Here is an 18,536-nt window from a genome sequence, read left to right on the forward strand (position 1 = left end):
TGACAGCCTAACGAGTAGATAAGTCAGGTGTTATTAATTATCCCTATTTTATAACTGAGGAAATTTAGGTAAAGTGAGTTGCCCAAAGTCGCTAGCTAGGCTACAAAGTAACAGAACCAGGCTCAAGCTCAAAGTCCAAGGATCTGTCCAGGTACAGATGACACGTGTGCACATGCAGAGCACCGACCCAGCCTGGCAGACACGAGGCACTAGGTCATGGTTTATTATTGTAGGGCAATGTTGGCTCCTCTCAAAGAGATTCCATTCTCAGGTCCTTCTTTTGATACATTTACACTTAAAACCTGGGTGCAGGGTCAGAGGGTAGAGTAACTACTCATGTGTACTTATTGCACAGTTGAGCAGAGTGCTGTTGAGCAAGATCTTCTGTGAACATAGTGATTGCCTCTTCAGGATCCTCTGTAAGTACTTGACAAGTGGGTCCTCAGTAGCCCATCTGGCACAAAACAAGTTTGGAACCTTTGCTTTTGCTCAAGAGGGGAAAGAATGAAGCAAATGTACAAACTTACCTTCAAATAAGTAGCCAGAGAGGAGGATTTTTTTTTTAAACTTTACGTTTCTCTGGCTCAGGTCCCATCTATCTGTCCATCCTTATTATGTTCGACCATTCATCCATCCCCCTTTGTCGCTATGTGATCTGGGTCTCTGTTCTGGTAAAGCTGAGTGGAAATTGGAAGGGGGGGGCACACATTTATTGGCTACCTGCTACTTTGGTGCTTCAGTGTGTTCTCATTTAGAACCTTCCAGCAGATGTTCTAAGGTATAGTTAATACAGCCAGCATTCCTCTAGAAATGGGAAAATTTCCAGAGGTTAGACAGCCTGCCCAAGGCCATCTAGCGAGTAAATTGCTATTCTTGGGGGCACCTGGGTGGCTCAGTCGGTAGGGCGTCTGCCTTCGGCTCAGTTCATGGTCTCAGGGTCCTGGGATCGAGCCCCATGTCAGGCTCCCTGCTCAGCGGGGAGTCTGCTTCTCCCTCTGCCTCAGTGATCTCTGTGGCTCTCACTCTGTCAAATAAACAACAACAAAAAAATCTTTAAAAAAAAATATTAAATTGCTGTTCTTCACAAGCTTGTCCTTAGGATGTTTTTAAACTTTATTGATAGAATTTTGGGAGGAAGCATGTTTGATAACATTGTCAGTCTTCTAAACAAGGTCATTTAATTTCGATGATTCATTGATCTGGTTTTCAATGACTTTTTTTCTTTTTTGGTAACTTCTGAATGGAAGCATTTTAAGAATTTTGACATTCCTAGTTTTTTAAGAAAGCCATTCAAATGGTAATCTCAAGATTGTTAGCCTGTGTGGCAACACGTTGGAAAATTGCAGATGCACTTTCTGAAAATAATACGTGTATTTATATAACAATAGCACTAGCTGCCATTTATTGTATTCGTGTTAGGCACTTTGCATAAATTCTTGTATATTTTTTTCTCGCTCCAACCCTTCGGGGTTGACATATTCTCATTTCAGAGGGTAATTGCCACAGTTGCTAGGTCATGGACCGGTAATTTGAACCAGTTTGTAACTGTAAAACCTATGAACTTTTACACTACCTTGGGTGGCTTGGTGTCGCAAGTTGGTTGGAATAACAAAGCCATCCCGTATGTCTTGTGTTCCCTTGTGTGCACTTCTTGCTGTATGCATGCAAGTGGCCCTGGCCTGTTTGCTCTTGGTGCCACGTAACTTCAGGCCTCAGTGCTTTTCTTCAGAGCGCTGTAAAGTCAGCTTAACCTCTGGTAGCAAATTCTCTGTGGCAACAGCACGTGATCTTGACAACATTTCTGACTTCACTATGGACCCAGGTGGAAGAAAACACGAGCCTAGAGGATGGGGCTTGATGGGTGAGTCCTCCACCCTCTAGAAAACATAAGCCTTCCGTAACCATTATATGTTAGTTTTATTTGGTCAGTTTTGGAGTTTCCTTAAGGGCATACCTACAGAAAGAATGACTTCGAGATTTTACTTGCGTGTATTATTAACAGACGTAGAAAGGATTCTTAAGGAAAAAACCAAGCATGCCGAATAAACAAAATCAATATTTGGCCAAAGCATCTGGCTGTTCAGCCTCACTATGGCAGATTCAAACATGGGTGTGTCCCGATTGACTATTGCCTAGGAGCCTTAGTTTTCTCATCTATACAATGGGAAATGTGATAGCATGTACCTCCTACATCTCTTAGGATAAAATGGGAACGTGCCTGTGAAGTTCTTAGAAACTGGGCACGTCCCTCTGCCTGGACAGTAGGAAGGAAGAGTCTGTGGAAATAAGATGACCACTCAGTTCTGTGTGAAGAGGACCTCTCTGCACCCCACCGAGTTTCTGACATGTTTTTTCCTGGTCAGCCTCACCCACAACGGTAACACTCCCTTGACACAGCCAGGAAGAAGAGCCCCATTTTCTTCTTGGATTTTTGGGAGTAAATAGTGGTAGGGTGATGTGGGTGTGGTTTTAGTTGTCTGACAGTTAACTCGCAAGCAAGGGTTCTGTGCCCTTTTAAAAAATATATAACTCAAAAACTGCCTTCTTTTTTTGTTCCTTAGAATCACATGAGCCCTAGAGTATCCCATATAGTCACAATTTATTGAGCACTTTGGGAGGGCTGGACACTATGCTGACACTTTACATTCATGTTTATTTGCTCTCACAGCCAACCCAGTATTCCCACTTCACAAATGAGGAAATTGAGCCACAGAGAACTTTCAGTAACTGACCCAAGATCATACAGGTGTCACAGAGTAAAGAATCAAAGCAAGGCTAACTTTCCAGCATGTTCTGACCATTATCTTAGTAAAGTTTTTAGTTATTTAACAGCATAGAATTTATAGCAAATTGCTGATACACAGTAGTTGCTCACATTATGTACCCTTTTTCCTCTGCATTCTTTCCGTACTAGTTAAGGGCAGAGTGACAGTACTAGGTCAAAAAAAAAGGGAAGGCGAGAAGAACTGAGTATCGTGTGCATGGATGCCAACTACTGTACGGTGAGTTCCTTACAGGCACCGAAGATAGTAGCCTCCTATCCATTGTGAGGTGCATCAGCGATCCCCCTCTCCCAGTTTCTGGCATTTCGCTCTCCCATTCCATTTTGTTGCAGTTGTAGTTGATTTTGTAGGACTCCCTAAGGCTCAACACTGTTACTGTGAGGTGGCTTCATGGAAGAAATTGCAGTAGCCCTCAAACAAGGAACTAGATGCTGCAGTTCCTGTCAGAGGGAGACTCAGCAAAACACGCCTTTGGGAGGGCTGCCTTTCTCTCTTAAAGCTGCAGTATGGAGCCAGGACCCAGATAGGATGGGCTTACGATATTCGTGGTGCTTGAGCAGCGATCAGTGAGTATCCGCTTCCAGACTGATGCATCGTTGGTCTTCAGTGTTGGTTCTCTGGCATTTGACCTGGCTTTTGCTGATCTCAAGAAGACGCATCTTTGAACTTCCCCCTGTGAATGACTCGTGTTGTTAGTACCGGGAAAATGGTTTTTTTCCTGCACTTGATTTGACAGGATTTTACATGTGTGGTAGCATCAGCCCCGACCTTTTGCTTGAGTTGCATCACACTATATAAGGTGAGGAGGCAGAGACTGACTGGTTGTCGATTGGTGCATAGCCGTGGGAACGCTGAAATGAGTTGAAATGTACTCTGTGCTTGTTGAATTTTATTGTTCCACATACATAAACCTTAGTTTTGGGGCCAGCCATGGATACTCGGGATGCTATAACCCCATCTCTGAGGAATGGCTTCTTAATGTATGGTTTTCTTGCTAGGGATCCTAAAAAAGAAACTTGTAACAGAAAATCTAACATACCTGATTAGCTTCTGATAAATATTATATCAGACTTACAGTGTGTATAATGTGGCCATTGTTTGACAATGTTAGAGGGTCAGTTTCACAGTGGACAGTGGAAGGAGGTACAGAAGTTTTCGAATTAGGTCTGGGTAAATTCTGGCCTTTTTGCTTACTGGCCATGTACGTGAACAAATTATTCCTTAAGCCTGTCATTTCCTCACATGAAAAATGGAAAGACACTGAGCCCTCCCTCAAAGTCGTTCAGAGGATTAAAAGTAAGTTATATTCATCTGATACCAAACTAATATTTTTGTTTTATTCTTTTGTATTTTTATCTTTGCTCTCCTCTTCCTCACATTTTCTCACCAAACGCAGAGTAAAATCCTAGTTGGTAACCACAGTCCGCAGAGCCCATGAGATCCAAACCCTGACCAACTCTGACACCTCATTTCCTGACCTTCGCCTCCTTCCCGTGGCTTTCTCTACACAGGATCCTTGCGCTTTGCTGTAGCCTTTGCCTTCTTTTCTGTCCCAGTAACTCCATAATGCTGGCTCTTTTCATAGGATTCACGTCACTGGTCCCCTCTCCTCAGATTTTTCCTCACCACCTGTCTGAGAATGCACTCTTTCTGCCCACAGGAAGTTTCTGCCATAAGCGCCCGGTTGTGGTGTGTTTTTTTTTTTTTTTTAAGACATTATCTCTAACTGTAACTATACCCTTGTCTAATAGAAGCTCCGTGATAGTAGGAACTTTGGCTGTCTTATTTATTCATCCATCTATTCCTAGCATCCAGGAACATAGTAGATACTGCGTGAATATTTGTTGAGGGTTTGAATGAGTAAATGTATAACCTAGGTCATTCATTTTCTGGAAATGTGGTATTTTGAGATATCTTGAAATACGAACTTAAGTACAATGTAGAGAAGCCCAGTTTCCAGGGGGGATTCATGTTTAATAAAATGTCATCCCATCTTTAGTATTATCTTTTTGATGGGCCTTTGGAGACATTTTATCAATGCTGGAAAAATACCTATACGGACATTTGTAAACAAGTATTCATATAGAACCTAATGCATTTTCATGTACTGAGAAGTAGTGTCTTTTTGTCTGTGCATATGTTTTTAGAAAATATGTGCTTATATGAAAATGATTTTATTGGTTAAGATAAGAGTGTTAGAGGTAGAATACCTCTTAATGTAATCTAAAACATTTTGCTCTTAGCTATTCTTTCAGCTCATTAATCCACGTAAGTTTAATACTAAATTGCTTGGGAATAGATTGCTTGGAATAGATTTTAAAAATTTATCTTTCAGGGGTGCCTGGGTGGCCCAGTCGATTAAGCGTCTGCCTTTGGCTCAGGTTGTGGTCTCGGGGTCCTGGGATCCAGCCCCTCATTGGGCTCCCTGCTCAGCAGGGAGTCTGCTTCTCCCTTTGCCTCTGTGCTCGCACGTGCTTGCTCTCTCAAGTAAATAAAATCTTTAAAAAAAATGTATCTTTTTGCCCTCATTCAACCCTTATCTGTGTGAAACCTTGGTTCGTTTATCTGTGCTTTTGTTCTTCATCTATATGCAGGTCATTGGCCCTTGTCACTTGGAAGAGTAAAAATGGTATTTATGGTGAAAATGCTCTGAAAAACTTAATCCTGCTTTACAGTATATTTTTATTATATACTGTGATTAGTTCCTAGTATTTCACATTTGGTTCAGGGAAGTCGTGTCAGTGAATTAATTATAGAAGCTCTTTGGGGGGGGGAAAAGAAAAAGCTCTTTGTGACATGGCTGTTAAAGTGGATATTTGGATGCTTTTGATTTTATAAAAATAATAATAATAAACACCAGCTGGGATTGAACTTTTAAAAATACTCTTGACTGCTATTGAGTAAGTGTTCAGCTTTGCCCGGACCTCTGTGAGGTGTACCTCAGGAGGAAAGGACACGTGGTCCAGTGCATCAGTTAGCTGGTTCCACATTCTGTGTCCCCGTCTGTGCCATGACTTTTCTTTCTCCTGCTTGCCTGTCTCGCCAGGGTCTGTAGATGTCAGGAATGTAAAACCGGTTCCTGGCAATCTGCAGGAATCTCTGTTGTAATCCACTGCTGCTCAGAAGGAGGCAGGCCTGGCTCAGCACTGAGCTGCCCGTTCTTTGTCACTGATCTGTGATGAGATCAGTGTGGAGGGAATGTGTTTAGAAACTTCTTTGGTAAATTGACAGTCATTTTATAGCGATTGAATCAAACAAGAACTTTGGGCTTCAGTTTTGTATTTTGTGTATTTTACTTCCTAGTAATTTATTTTTAGAATTTTTGCTTCTGTAATGAGTTGGAATTTTTTTTTTTTTTTTTAATCTTGTCCTTCGTCAATAGTTTGAGCAGCTGTCCTTGAACCCACCTACCTACTGATGGTACAGTGCTGTGCTCAGGGAGAGCAGATCGATGTTCTGTGTTGCTGCACAAGGAGCATGTTAGAGAGGAGAGACCTGAAAAAAGTCCCATCTAGTCTGTGAAAGAGACATTGTCTCTTTATTTTGACATATGTTATTTGTCTAACTGCTTCTAAATAAGACAAATCCATTTCAACAACGACTTATGAAAAATGCTGCCTTGGGACAATGGGTTATATAAAAATATACAAGCTCATTAGAAGCTTATTGGAATTATTAAGTATTGGTTCTTTTCTTAAATTTTAATGACAGTAACCTTATATAAAGTCAAGTGAACTTCATGTCTGAAGAGACCTGCCCAGACTAATGAGCAAGAACACCTTTTTTTTTTTTTTCCCCCTGAACTGGAAAAAGCTAGTTTATAGAGTGATGACTTCATTGTGATTAAAGTTACCGGTTTTTGTAAGTAGAACAAATCACTTGTCTATAGAATTGTGGCAGCTTCCCCATTGGAAGCTTGTTAGTCAACTGATTTTAATGGTCACCGTTACCCTGGAGTTACAAATTCATATTTAGGTCTTAATCTTTTCTGTTGAGTTTCAAATGCTTTTCAGAAATGAAAGAAACTGGAAGAAATGGATGTGCATTCCTTGCCCTCTATCAAGATTCGATTATTTAAATTGGTGAACATCTAGGGTTGCTGTTTGATTTTTGTTTTGTGTTTTTGCTTTATGAGAAAGCTAAAGAAACTTAAAATTTTAAAGATGTGTTATTTCTCTTCTAGTGGTTGGATATTGGACTTTTCTTCCTGATCTGTTTTCTGTCATCGGTTTCAAATTACTTTATCCAGTTCTATTATTCTTAACAAGTTTCAGATTATTTTGTAAGCATTTCTGTCTCTTTCCCCAGCCTGGAATTTGGTGTAAGTCACAGTGATAATGGTCTCCCTTTCAAGATAATTCTCACATGCCTGTATTTCTCCTCTCATTAAGTACACTTTGTATGCAGAAGACAGTAAGTAGTTATGAAGTCAGTAACTGTCATGGAATAGACAAAGAATCATATGTTCTTCGAGAGATCAACTTAGCTTTATAGAAATAGAAATCCAAGTAATACTTAAATAGAAATCTCTGTGTCCTCACTTAGATGGCCTCAGTCATCTGGGGAGAGAGAGGGTAGAAAAAAGAGTGCATTACTGAGTGAGTGGGGATTGGTCAGTTGGGTTATTTCTTAGATGAGGATCCATTTGGTGTTGGTCTGGGGATGAATTAAATATAACTGTCAGAGTCCAGACTCAGGTTTATTTCTGTGTCGCCCTGCGGTAGAGCTCCTGGTGATACCTGCACGATTACTGTGTCTGACCTCTGACTTAGACCAGCAGCAAGAAGCAAGGAGGGAGAATTAGCATTTATTTTTTAACAATTAAGTTAGACATAATGATATTCATAATGCTGCCACCAATAAGACAGGTTTATTTCGTTTTCAGGTATTACCTCCCACATTGCATTGTTTTTTAAGCAGTGCAGCTAATTTTCTATTTTGTGTTCTGGTATTTTTACTTTATCCTGTTATCTATTTCTGTGGTCTTATAATTGTTTTTGAGACCCTCTAAAATACTTTTTCGAGTATTTAAACCATTTACCCAATGTTAAATGTTAGTTTTAACATTTAAAAAAAAAATCAGAAATTAAGTAATGAATGCTGCAGTGAGCCTCATTTTTGCTTCTGTTAAAGTATTTCTATAAGCTAAATTCCGAGGACTTGTATAATTAGGTCAAAGGATAGAGTACTTCAGTATTTATTGCAGTCTTGTCAGCCTTGAATTTGCTTTTCTTCTTAAAATGAACTGGTACCCGTAGGTTACTTTAATGTGGTGTTTTACAACTTTGGCTGTACATTAAAATCCTCTGAGGATTCTAATTACACATTAGAATCTCCTGGAGGGCTTTAAAAACTGATGCCTAAGGGCCACCTCTAGAGATTTTTATTTAATGGGTGTGAGGTGTGATCTGGACATCGGGATTTTAAAAAGCTCTCCAGGTAATTCTAAAATGCAGTTAAGGTTTAAGAACTTTGCCTTAGTGGGAAAATGAGACTTAACACTACATCTGAAAATTAATTCCTGAGAGTTATTTGAATCAGGTTGGCGGCTTAAATCTGGTTCAGTAAACAAAATCAACAACTAAGTAGGTTGATCCCATCAGTGCATCATTTAGATGTCAGTCTAGTATAAATTTGACTTAACTTTAATTTTTACTTATCCTGTGAATTGTTGGTATGTTAGATATTTATGCAAATATCATTAATAGCATGGTAAGATATTAAAAATATTTTTTTTAAGATCTTGAAAACAGTGCAGTAAGGTGAGACTAGAAAATGGCAGAACTTCGGCTGTCAGAGGAGCGAGGTATTCCAGAAGTCATGGAGCCTTTCCAGAAGTCATGGAGCCGTTGAGTTAGAGACCCCAAGTAGCCTCTCCAAGTGAAAAAAGAAAAATGACCATGGAAGCCATGGGCCACAAAGTACAACCTTGTGTCTGTAATGCACAGTAATCTAGAATCTGCACCCCCAAAACTCAACCCCCCAAAGAGTATGTGTTAAAAATACTTCGTGGGCTTCACTGGTGCACATTTTCTGGTGGTTTTGTGTGGTGGTTTAGAGCAATAGCTCTAATTCCGGCCCCGTGACATACTAGCTGTGAGGCAGGTCATGACACTTCTCACAACTTCAGTTTCCTCATCTGCAAGCTGGGGTAATGTCCTCCTTCACAGCACAGTTGAAAGAATAAATGAGGTGATATGTATAAAACACAGCTCAATATTGGGTACATTGTTAAACCATTAATAAACGCAGCTGTTAAAAGGGAGTGACTAGGGTGTGTACCCCTTGCGTGTGGAAGGAAATTGAAACTAAATGTAATAGTAAGTGTATTTCTAATCCCTAAAACAACTCTGTAAGAAAGCTGCTGTTATTGCCACTATAGCCAAGCTAACTCAGCTTGGACCAGACCATGATCTAAAGGGGATTCCACTCTCAGCAGCCTTGGGCATCATCACCGAGTGATTCAGCCTCCAGGGAAATCTACCTTCAGTGCAGCGAGATATCTTTTTGCTTCTATGGAGGTGACGGTACCACCAATACGCCAGGCTGTGGCTATCTCACAGTAATTCCTGTTCCACCTGAGACTCTGTGTTTACACTTACCCTTGAGGAAAGCTGTCCTTTTTACCCTTGTAGCCCTGGCATCCAGCACAGTGCCTACCACTTAACAGGTGTCCAGTAAATGTTTCGTTGAATGATCTTTGACTGTCACCTTGTGAAGCAAGACCATACAAACAAGGTTCGAGCTAGGAGTAATTAGAAAAAAGAAATTAACTTAATTCAAGTGAAAATACGAAGTCGTGCAAGAAAGGGAGAGTACTCACAGGACATTCTGTGGAGCAGCTCTGAGCAGCACGTCTAGATGCAGACTAATGCAGACACCGAACGTGGCACGACCATTAGACCTGCCCTGAGGAGAACAGGACAGGCTGTGTGCCTGTGGTTTTACGGAGGGGGCAGGTAGGGAGCTAAACATTCCCTCTTGGTGTTGGGAAGTCAGTATGTAATGCCCCGGGTTCCTCATTCCCCTTCAGTATGCACATCTGTCTGCTCTGTGATTCTGTTCTTTGGAAGAGTGTAGTTTTTTCTATAACGTAGGCCCAAAATGATAGGCCGCATTTGCATTTGTTACTGAGCCAAAGAAAATAATAATAGAGATTCTCTGTACACTTATTTTTGTGCCCTGTGCTGATTTTCGATCTTAAACGTAAATCACAGCACCAGTAAGCACCATCCTTCTCTTAAGGAGCCTTGTATTCTGGTGAGAGGGGTAAGACAGGTACATAAATGACCATTAAATAGCCCAAAGAGGGTTTGGTTTGTTTTAAAGACACAAGACAGTAATAGAGTAAGGTCTTGTATAGTCAGAGGGGAGGAAAGACTGTATCACTGGAGAGAAGAATGGAAGAAGTCTGGAAACCAGACTGAAAGATGGGTGGATTTTGGATAGGCCGGTGTCCCTGGCTGATGAAGTGTGCCTGGGGAGTGGACATTTACAGTTTGGCTGCAGAGTAGGGTGTAAGAAGAAGAGAGTACAAGAATAGGGCATCAAGGGGCGCCTGGCTGGCTCAGTCGGTAGAGCACGCGACTCTTGGTCTCGGCATTGTGTGTTTGAGCCCCATGTTGGGCATAGAGATGACTTAAAAAAAAAAAAAAAAGGAATAGGGCATGAAAAGATAAGTTGGCATGAAGAAGGTAGGTGCCTTAACGTGGAAGTGTTGATGGCCAGCTAGAAGCATTGCTGCAATGGCGTGCCCATGAAGCTGTCATCATAGAGTGGAAAGAGATGGTTATCGTTCTGGTGTTCTTATTAGCTGCGTGGCCTCGGTCGTGCTGTGGCCTTCTGTTTAAATCCATACAGGGCAGATGGGATGCTTCATAGAATGCGTAAGAGTAAAAGGGAAAGCCTAGGCGATAGGGGCACACACAGCACGTGCTTCACTCCCGATGTAAAAAGAAGAACAAGAAGCACAGCAGAACTTTTGGGCAAGAAGATGGCATCACTCTTGCTTTCAGATGACTTCTTTGGGTAGATTTGGGGAGCAGTGGGGGTTCTAGGGCAGCTGGCCTGTAACAAGAGTGTCTGCAAGAGTCCAGATAATTCCGTGAAGCCCTGAGCGAGGGCAGTGCCTGTAGGAATTGAAGTATGGCACTGAGTGGGAGACACATTGCAAACACAAGACCAGTGGAGTGTTCTGAAGAGGAGATGGTGTTACTTGGGATGACAATGGTTTCATTCATGGAAGTAAGTTTGGAGTTGCTGCTGCTTTGGGGATGGGGGTTGGGGGTGGGGTATGACATATAATTGAGTTTTGAAATTTGAGAATGCCCACTGCACATCCTGGTAAAGACCTTGAAGTAGTTGTAAATGTGGGGCAGAGCTCAGACTTTGCAGCTGGAGAGGGATTCGGGAGGCGAACCGGGCCTGTGGGAAAGGATGAAAGAGAGTAGGAGAGTGTAGAAAGTGAACGTGTCTCCGCACCTAAGATGTGCAAAGAAGGAGAGAGAGCCAGAGAAAACCGTGGGCAAGTAGGATGGTTTTTTATGGATGTCCAGTGAGAATGAATTTCCGCAGAAGAATCGGGTCACTGTTTTAAAATTCTTCAAAACTCAAGGGTGATGGGGACAAAGGCCGCTGCATTTGGGGTTTTCTTGTCAACAGACACCTGTGACAAAGAGGTTTTAGTAGCGGTGGAGTGAGGAGGAGCCAAACTGCAGAGCCTTGAAGCTTCTGGATGACCATAAGGAGACAGAAGGGAGAGGGGGACAGACCGGATGGGTCAGGGAGTTGGCAGCAGGGTTTCTCAGCCTCAGCACTACTGACCGTTCCTTGTGGCGGGGAGCTGTCCTGTGCCTTGGAGAACCGCCCTGCCCAGGTTGTGACCACCAGAAAATGTCTCCATGTTGTCCCCTGCTTCCCAGGGGCCAGATTCCTCAGTGAGACCTGGTCTGCAGGGTAAGTACAGATTGCTTCCCCCAGGCGCCAGGGCAGAGTAATCCCCTCTGCTGCACCCACTGCTCCGTCTCCAGCTGGTGTTTTAACCACTGGGGTGGGGGGGGTGGCAGTGCGGAGCTCGCCCAAAAGCGTGTGGAAAACTGCAGGCATCCGGGGTAGGATTACCCAGTCTGGGAGGGCAGGGGCAGCAGAGCAAACCCACCATGGAGAAGAGGCACTCTTGACGTTAGAGGGGGTGGGCAGAGGCCGTTATTAGTGGATGAAGATTGTTTTAGCTCACGCTACGTGGCCGCAAGCTTCTCACTAAGAAGGGCAAAAAGGTCACCTGGGAATGAAGTAGCGTTAAGATTGGGCCTTTGAGGAAATTAAAGTTTCACTAACACACGAGTGAAAGCCTTGCAGAGCAGCAGTGAGTCCTAGCTCAATAGGGAACTCTAAAAAGTGTGTTAAAAACATTTAAATCTTGGGGAAGAAAACCTACAGCCCAACCACTGTAATGCTATTTTTACTTGTGCATTTTACCATCTAGACTTACCTAAATTTTTATCCTTTCTATTTTGCTTATTTTCCTGAACGTTGTAGATTACAGTGTTACTGGACTGTTACTTCCATTATTTTTAATGGCTATGTAATAGTCCAGAGATCTGTTTTTCAGTTTACCAAACAGGCCTCTAATTACTGATCTGGTGGTGTCCAGTTTTTAATACCATTATACCAAAAGTTTCAGTAAACATTCTTATGCCCAGAGCTTTGCCACGTTATGTTAGTGGATGCAGGACAAGTCTAATACAGTGCTAAACACAGAGCACAGAGCATACTGGCTTAAATTGCCACCTCACGGAGCACCTGGGTGGCTCAGAAGCATCCGACTCTTGATTTTGGCTCAGGTCATGATCATGAGGTTGAGCCCCATATTGGACTCTGTGCTCAGCGCAGAGTCTCCTTGGGATTCTCTCTCCCTCTCCCTTTGCCCCTCCCACTCATTCTCTCTTTCTCCCTATCTTCAGTCAATCAGTCAGTCTTTAAAAAAGCTACCTCCATGAGTCCTTCCACATTTAAAATTGTAACCCTCAGGGAAACAAAAGCAAAAATGAACTATTGGGACTTCATCAAGATAAAAAGCTTTTGCATGGCAAAGGAAACAGTCAGCAAAACAAAAAAGACAACCGACAGAATGGGAGGAGATATTTGCAAATGTCTTATCAGATAAAGGGCTAGTATCCAAAAATCTGTAAAGAATTTATCAAACTCAACACCCAAAGAACAAATAAGCTAGTCAGGAAATGAGCAGAAGACATGAACAGACATTTCTCCAAAGAAGGCATACAAATCGCCAACAGACACATGAAAAAATGCTCAAGATCGCTTGTCATCAGGGAAATCCAAATCAAGACCACAATGAGATACCACCTCACACCAGTCAGAATGGGTAAAATTAACAAGTCAGGAAACGAGAGATGTTGGCGGGGATGCGGAGAAAGGGGAACCCTCCTGCGCTGTTGGTGGGAATGCAAGCTGGTGCAACCACTCTGGAAAACAGTATGGAGGTTCCTCAAACAGTTGAAAATAGAGCTACCCTACGATCCAGCAATTGCACTACTGGGTATTTACCACAAAGACACAAATGTAGGGATCCGAAGGGGTACGTGCACCCCGATGTTTATAGCAGCAATGTCCACAATAGCCAAACTGTGGAAAGAGCCAAGATGTCCATCAACAGATGAATGGATAAAGAAGAGGTGGTATATATACACAGTGGAATATTATGCAGCCATCAAAAGGAATGAGATCTTGCCATTTGCAACGACGTGGGTGGAACTGGAGGGTGTTATGCTGAGTGAAATAAGTCAATCAGAGAAAGACAATTATATGATCTCACTCATGTGGAACTTAAGAAAACAGAGGATCATAGGGGAAGGGAGGGAAAAAGAAAAAAACGAAATCAGGGAGGGAGACAAACCATAAGAGACTCTTAAGTATGGAAACAAACAGGGTTGCTGGAGGGGAGGGGGTTGGGGGGATGGGGTAACTGGGCTGGGTGACGGGCATTAAGGAGGGAAGGTGATGTGATGAGCACTGGGTGTTAAATACAACTGATGAATCACAGCACTTTATGGAAACTAATAATACACTATATGTTGATTAGTTGAATTTAAATAAAATAAAAATAAAATCGCAACCCTCATTCATCTCTGCTTTATTTTTCTCTGTAGCACTTGCTCTCTTCAAAAATGGCGGCTGTATTATTTAATCTGACTGCTGTTGTCTCCCTTGCTAAGTATGTAAACTCCCAACAGGCTTAAGAATTTTGGTGTGTATCACCAGCACCTGGAATATTGCCAGGCCCATAAATACTTGCTGAATGGTGGGGTTTACCCCGACCTGCAGGCAAAATGGGTTTGGAAGAGTGTCAGTTGCCCCAGATATTCATGAAATCAGTAAGAGAATAATTGCATTGACTAGTTGTTGGTATCTAGACAGACTAGGAAGCAACACAAATTCACAGGGACAAGGAATTGGGAGATTGAAGGGTTAGCACTTAGGGGTAATTGTGGCAACAAAAGCACATTCCTCTGGAAGGAGAGCTTGGGAGCCCTAGAAGGTAAATAGTTTGTGGTTACAGACGGGAATTTCTCAAGGTTCGGGCAGTAGAAAGGGACGGTTTGAGAAGTGGTAGTAGCAAGGTTGGTAGAAAACTCTATTTTGCTGGGAATGGATTGTGTCCCTTTTTAATTGCCCCTGCTTTGGCAGAGAGTCCTTTTTTTTTTTTTTTTTTTTTTATTAGAGTATGGCTGTATGTGGTAATCCGAGCAATCGGGTATGCTAGTTATGTCTGTCAGACAGTTAATTACCCAGAGTTAGTGGCAATGTCCACCCAAGCTTCAAAGCTGAATTTACAGAGAGTTTGCGTCCCCCCTCATTTGGTGTAGCTGATTGGCTTCTTAGTTGAGTCATTCAGTTGAACTTTTTTTTTTAGATTTATTTATTTATTTGAGAGAGAGAATGAGAGAGAGAGCACATGAGAGGGGGGAGGGTCAGAGGGAGAAGCAGACTCCCTGCTGAGCAGGGAGCCCGATGTGGGACTCGATCCTGGGACTCCAGGATCATGACCTGAGCTGAAGGCATTCGCTTAACCAACTGAGCCACCCAGGCGCCCTCAGTTGAACTTTTAAGTGACTATCTTACAAGTAGAATTGGCCCTTGAACAATGGGAGGGTTAGGGGTACCAACCTCCTGTGCTGGCAAATATCCGAATATAACTTTTGACTCCCCAAAAACTTAATAGACCGCTGTTGATTGAAAGCCTTACCAATAACATAAACAGCCAATTAACATGAATTTTGTGTTACGTGCATTATATACTGTATTCTTAGAATCCAGTAAGCCAGAGAAGAGATGTTAGTTAAGAAAGTCATAAGAAGTGGGTCACCTGGGTGGCTCAGTCGTTAGCCGTCTGCCTTCAGCTCAGGTCATGGTCCCAGGGTCCAGGGATCAAGCCCCTCATCGGGCTCCCTGCTCAGCGGGAAGCCTGCTTCTCCCTCTCCCACTCCCCCTGCTTGTGTTCTCTCGCACTCTGTCTCTCTCTGTCAAATAAATAAAATCTTAAAGTCATAAGAGAAAATACGTTTATAGAACTCTACTGTATTTATGAGCAGGAGAAAAAAAAATGTGTGTGTAAACGGACCCGTGCTGCTCAAGAGTCAGCTGTACTCTTCTACTTGAGGCCACTTTACTCCGAGCAGAGCAGCTCGGCAGGTCTGTAGAAGATTGAGCATAGTGTGTGCTAGGTTCATTTTCAGCAGCTGCTGGGGTGTCGCTCTCGAGAATAGACCTTACAGTAGTTTCCTTTCAGAACAGCCTTCATCATTACCTTCAGCCAGCGCACAATTACTCAGTTCTAGGCTTCATAATATAGCATATAGTTAGTTTCAAATTCCAGTTACTATCTGGTGAGTTGTTCCTGACAGACAGGTATGATTTAGTAAATAAAACACTGCAGAGAGGGTTTCCTTGTCCTTTTTGTCAGTGTGTAGCATGTCTGTTACTTCTTCATGCTTGATTCTGTTTTACTTCCATTTTAAAACATGATGATCTCAAAGATCACCTTCCTCCTTCTTCCAGAATCTCTGGGATACTTTACCAATCTACTGGTTCATAAAGAGATTTCATGTTTTGGGGCCTATCCCAGAAATGTTTCTTTACATACCTGTGCCTTTGTCGGCTGTATTTGTAGATGAGGTATGTTTATGATGATATTAGCTGAGCAAGGTCATTCATTTTTTTAAAATAAAAAGAAAAATTTTAACTTGAAGTTCTTAGAACCAAGTGCTTCTTCATAATTGTATTGACAAGTATCATATGGTATGGGATCGTAGTCTTTGCATCGTTGACCTTGAGAGTTGCTAATGAAAGTTGGAGTGCCCTTGCATGGGTTATAGTGATTCCTTCTTCCCAGTATAATCGACTGCAGTTAGCATGTGGTACAACCCAATTTAAGAGAAGTGCTTAATATAAGCCTTGCTTCTGTTGAAAACCAGGCTAAGACCATCCTCCTTACATTTCCTCATTAGTTGGGTGTTAGCATAATATTAACTATTTTAAGCTGCCAGGCCTCTCTTTATCTTGATCAAAAGAACATTCTCTGGGAGGAATCCTGCTGTTTTCATTTAATCCATTTGTGACCTCTTATGAGGTAGATGGAACAGTTACTTATATGCCTGGATCATTGGGGAACTCTACAAACCAGATTTCTGCTGCAGAGCCTCCAGAGCAGTGGGGTAAGACTGAGAGGAAAGAGCCCTGCCAGGGGTGAGGGAGCAGAGCATATGTAGACTAACCAGAGACTGCTTGCTTACAGGGAGAATGCTGGGGAACCAGACTCCTGGAGCAGTTTATCCTATGAAATCCCATATGGAGACTGTTCTGTGAGACATCATCGAGAGTTGGACGTCTATACATTAACCTCTGAATCCGAATCACATCATGAAGCCCCATTTCCTGGAGACAGTTGCACTGGACATATTTTTAAACTTATGAACATCCAGCAGCAGCTAATGGTAAGGAAGAAAATGTCCATTTTCAGGCTTTTGTGCCCTTGCTCTTTCTCCCAGTGAACCTTCCTATAATTAGAACATAGAAATGCTTTCCTCAAAGACTGTGGTACCGAAAGCAGTTCTAGCAGCATTAGATGTTACAGACACAGAACAGCAACAGGGGACTGGGAATTTTTCTTTTTTTTTTGCCAGGTTTTTGAAATAATGGAAGATACATATACACCCTGCAGATACAGAAATATGCAACAACTAGAACTCAATTTTCTTGGCATAAAAGGAAATTCGTCTGTTTATAAATTTGTCAGTTTAGCTTTATAAAGCTAAATGAGCAAAACAGTTTCTGAGATTGTTGCTAAAGAACAAGGACCACATTTACTTAAAAATAAAGCCTTTTCACAACTATTTCAATGAGTGATGATAATGTTACTATATTTAAATTGATAGTTGTATGGTAAAAAGATCACTAAAAAAATAAAGATTTTATAATCTACTCAAGCCTTCAAGATAAAGTTGTTGCCAGACGTAAAAACATTACAGACTCCTTGGTAGCATTTATTATGGAGAATATAAATGTCATATGGGTACATGTCTCTTGGCCATAACGTCTGAAAGGCTAAGTTTAGATAATTTTTCCACCCAGTTTATTTCAGAGCTGATTTGATTTGGAAAGAGCTTGACAATAATTTCATTTAAGGTCATCTAGGGTCAGCTCAGTACCAGAAGGAAAGTTGTAAGAGTACCAGTTACGAGCAGGGAGCAGGCATTATATTTGAGGCCATCAGGCCAAGACACTTTACCGCAGGGGTGTGTGGTGAGCCCACCTTTCCCTTTCTCGGTCGTGTTTGTGCCAGGACAGGTGTCCTTTTCTTTTCCTCTGAACGGCTTGCCAAGAGGCCCGATTTTTCCCTTGGAGCTCTTCTTACTAGTCAGTTGAAAATACCCCCTTGCAGGTGCTGGAGTTACTGCACGATATGGGAATATTTGACAGGAAACTGTGAGAAGTTAAAACTCTGACAGGATGCGTGTGTTAGGAGCTTCTAAAACAACACGTTTCCCCGAATCTCTCTTCTTTATTAAATGGAATGACCTGCTTTCATGATCTTGAGGAGACTAAAGGAGACTCTCACAGGAATGGGAGCAAGCTAAATTTGAACACTCTACAGAGCACACATAGCACAAAAGCTTTTAGCGAAAGTTTTTCTTGTACTCTCTTAGTAGAAAGACTTTAGTTGAGCACAACACATTGTATACTCGTACGTGTAAACTTTTACAGTAGACCTGGTAGGTAGACAGGACTAGTCTGATGCTGGAGAACTAGAAGTATTCTGAGGGAGAAGGTGAACGAGGGCAGTGCACAGTAGATATGTACGAGCTTATCACAGTAGGTCAGAGAATGGGGAAGAGCAAACAGATGCTTTAAAAATCATTTTTATTTGTTGAACAAATTGTAGTATTGTAGGAATTTCTGAAATCTTGAAAGAAAGGCAAACCCACCGTAAAGATGAGCTGTATTTGTTTTTTTTCCCATTTTTCCTCAGCCTTGTCTACATGTACATGTAAATTTTTCATACTTATGACCTTAGATTAACCCTAGGTTTTATCCATTTTTTTCAGCATTGTGTCATAAATCTGTATTTCAGCCTTTACCATGGTCTTCATAGTTAACAGCACGGCCTTGCCATCAGGTTGACCAACCATGATTTTTTTTAACCGCTCCCATATAGTTGGTAATATCTGTTTGTTT

At 41.9% G+C, this 18,536-nt stretch overlaps 1 protein-coding gene across 16 annotated transcripts in view; it reads left to right on the plus strand.

Moving 5' to 3' along the window:
- The window catches only part of AKAP13 (A-kinase anchoring protein 13), a 323,215-nt gene that overhangs the window by 151,965 nt on the left and 152,714 nt on the right, over nt 1–18,536 (plus strand). For all 16 annotated transcript variants that reach the window (XM_027570071.2, XM_027570075.2, XM_027570077.2 and 13 more), the window contains exon 6: nt 16,597–16,795. In XM_027570071.2, the coding sequence (XP_027425872.1) occupies nt 16,597–16,795 (199 nt within the window). The remainder of the gene's footprint in view (nt 1–16,596; nt 16,796–18,536) is intronic.

Source organism: Zalophus californianus, chromosome 6 (assembly GCF_009762305.2).
Source record: "Zalophus californianus isolate mZalCal1 chromosome 6, mZalCal1.pri.v2, whole genome shotgun sequence".
Classification (NCBI taxonomy): domain Eukaryota; kingdom Metazoa; phylum Chordata; class Mammalia; order Carnivora; family Otariidae; genus Zalophus; species Zalophus californianus.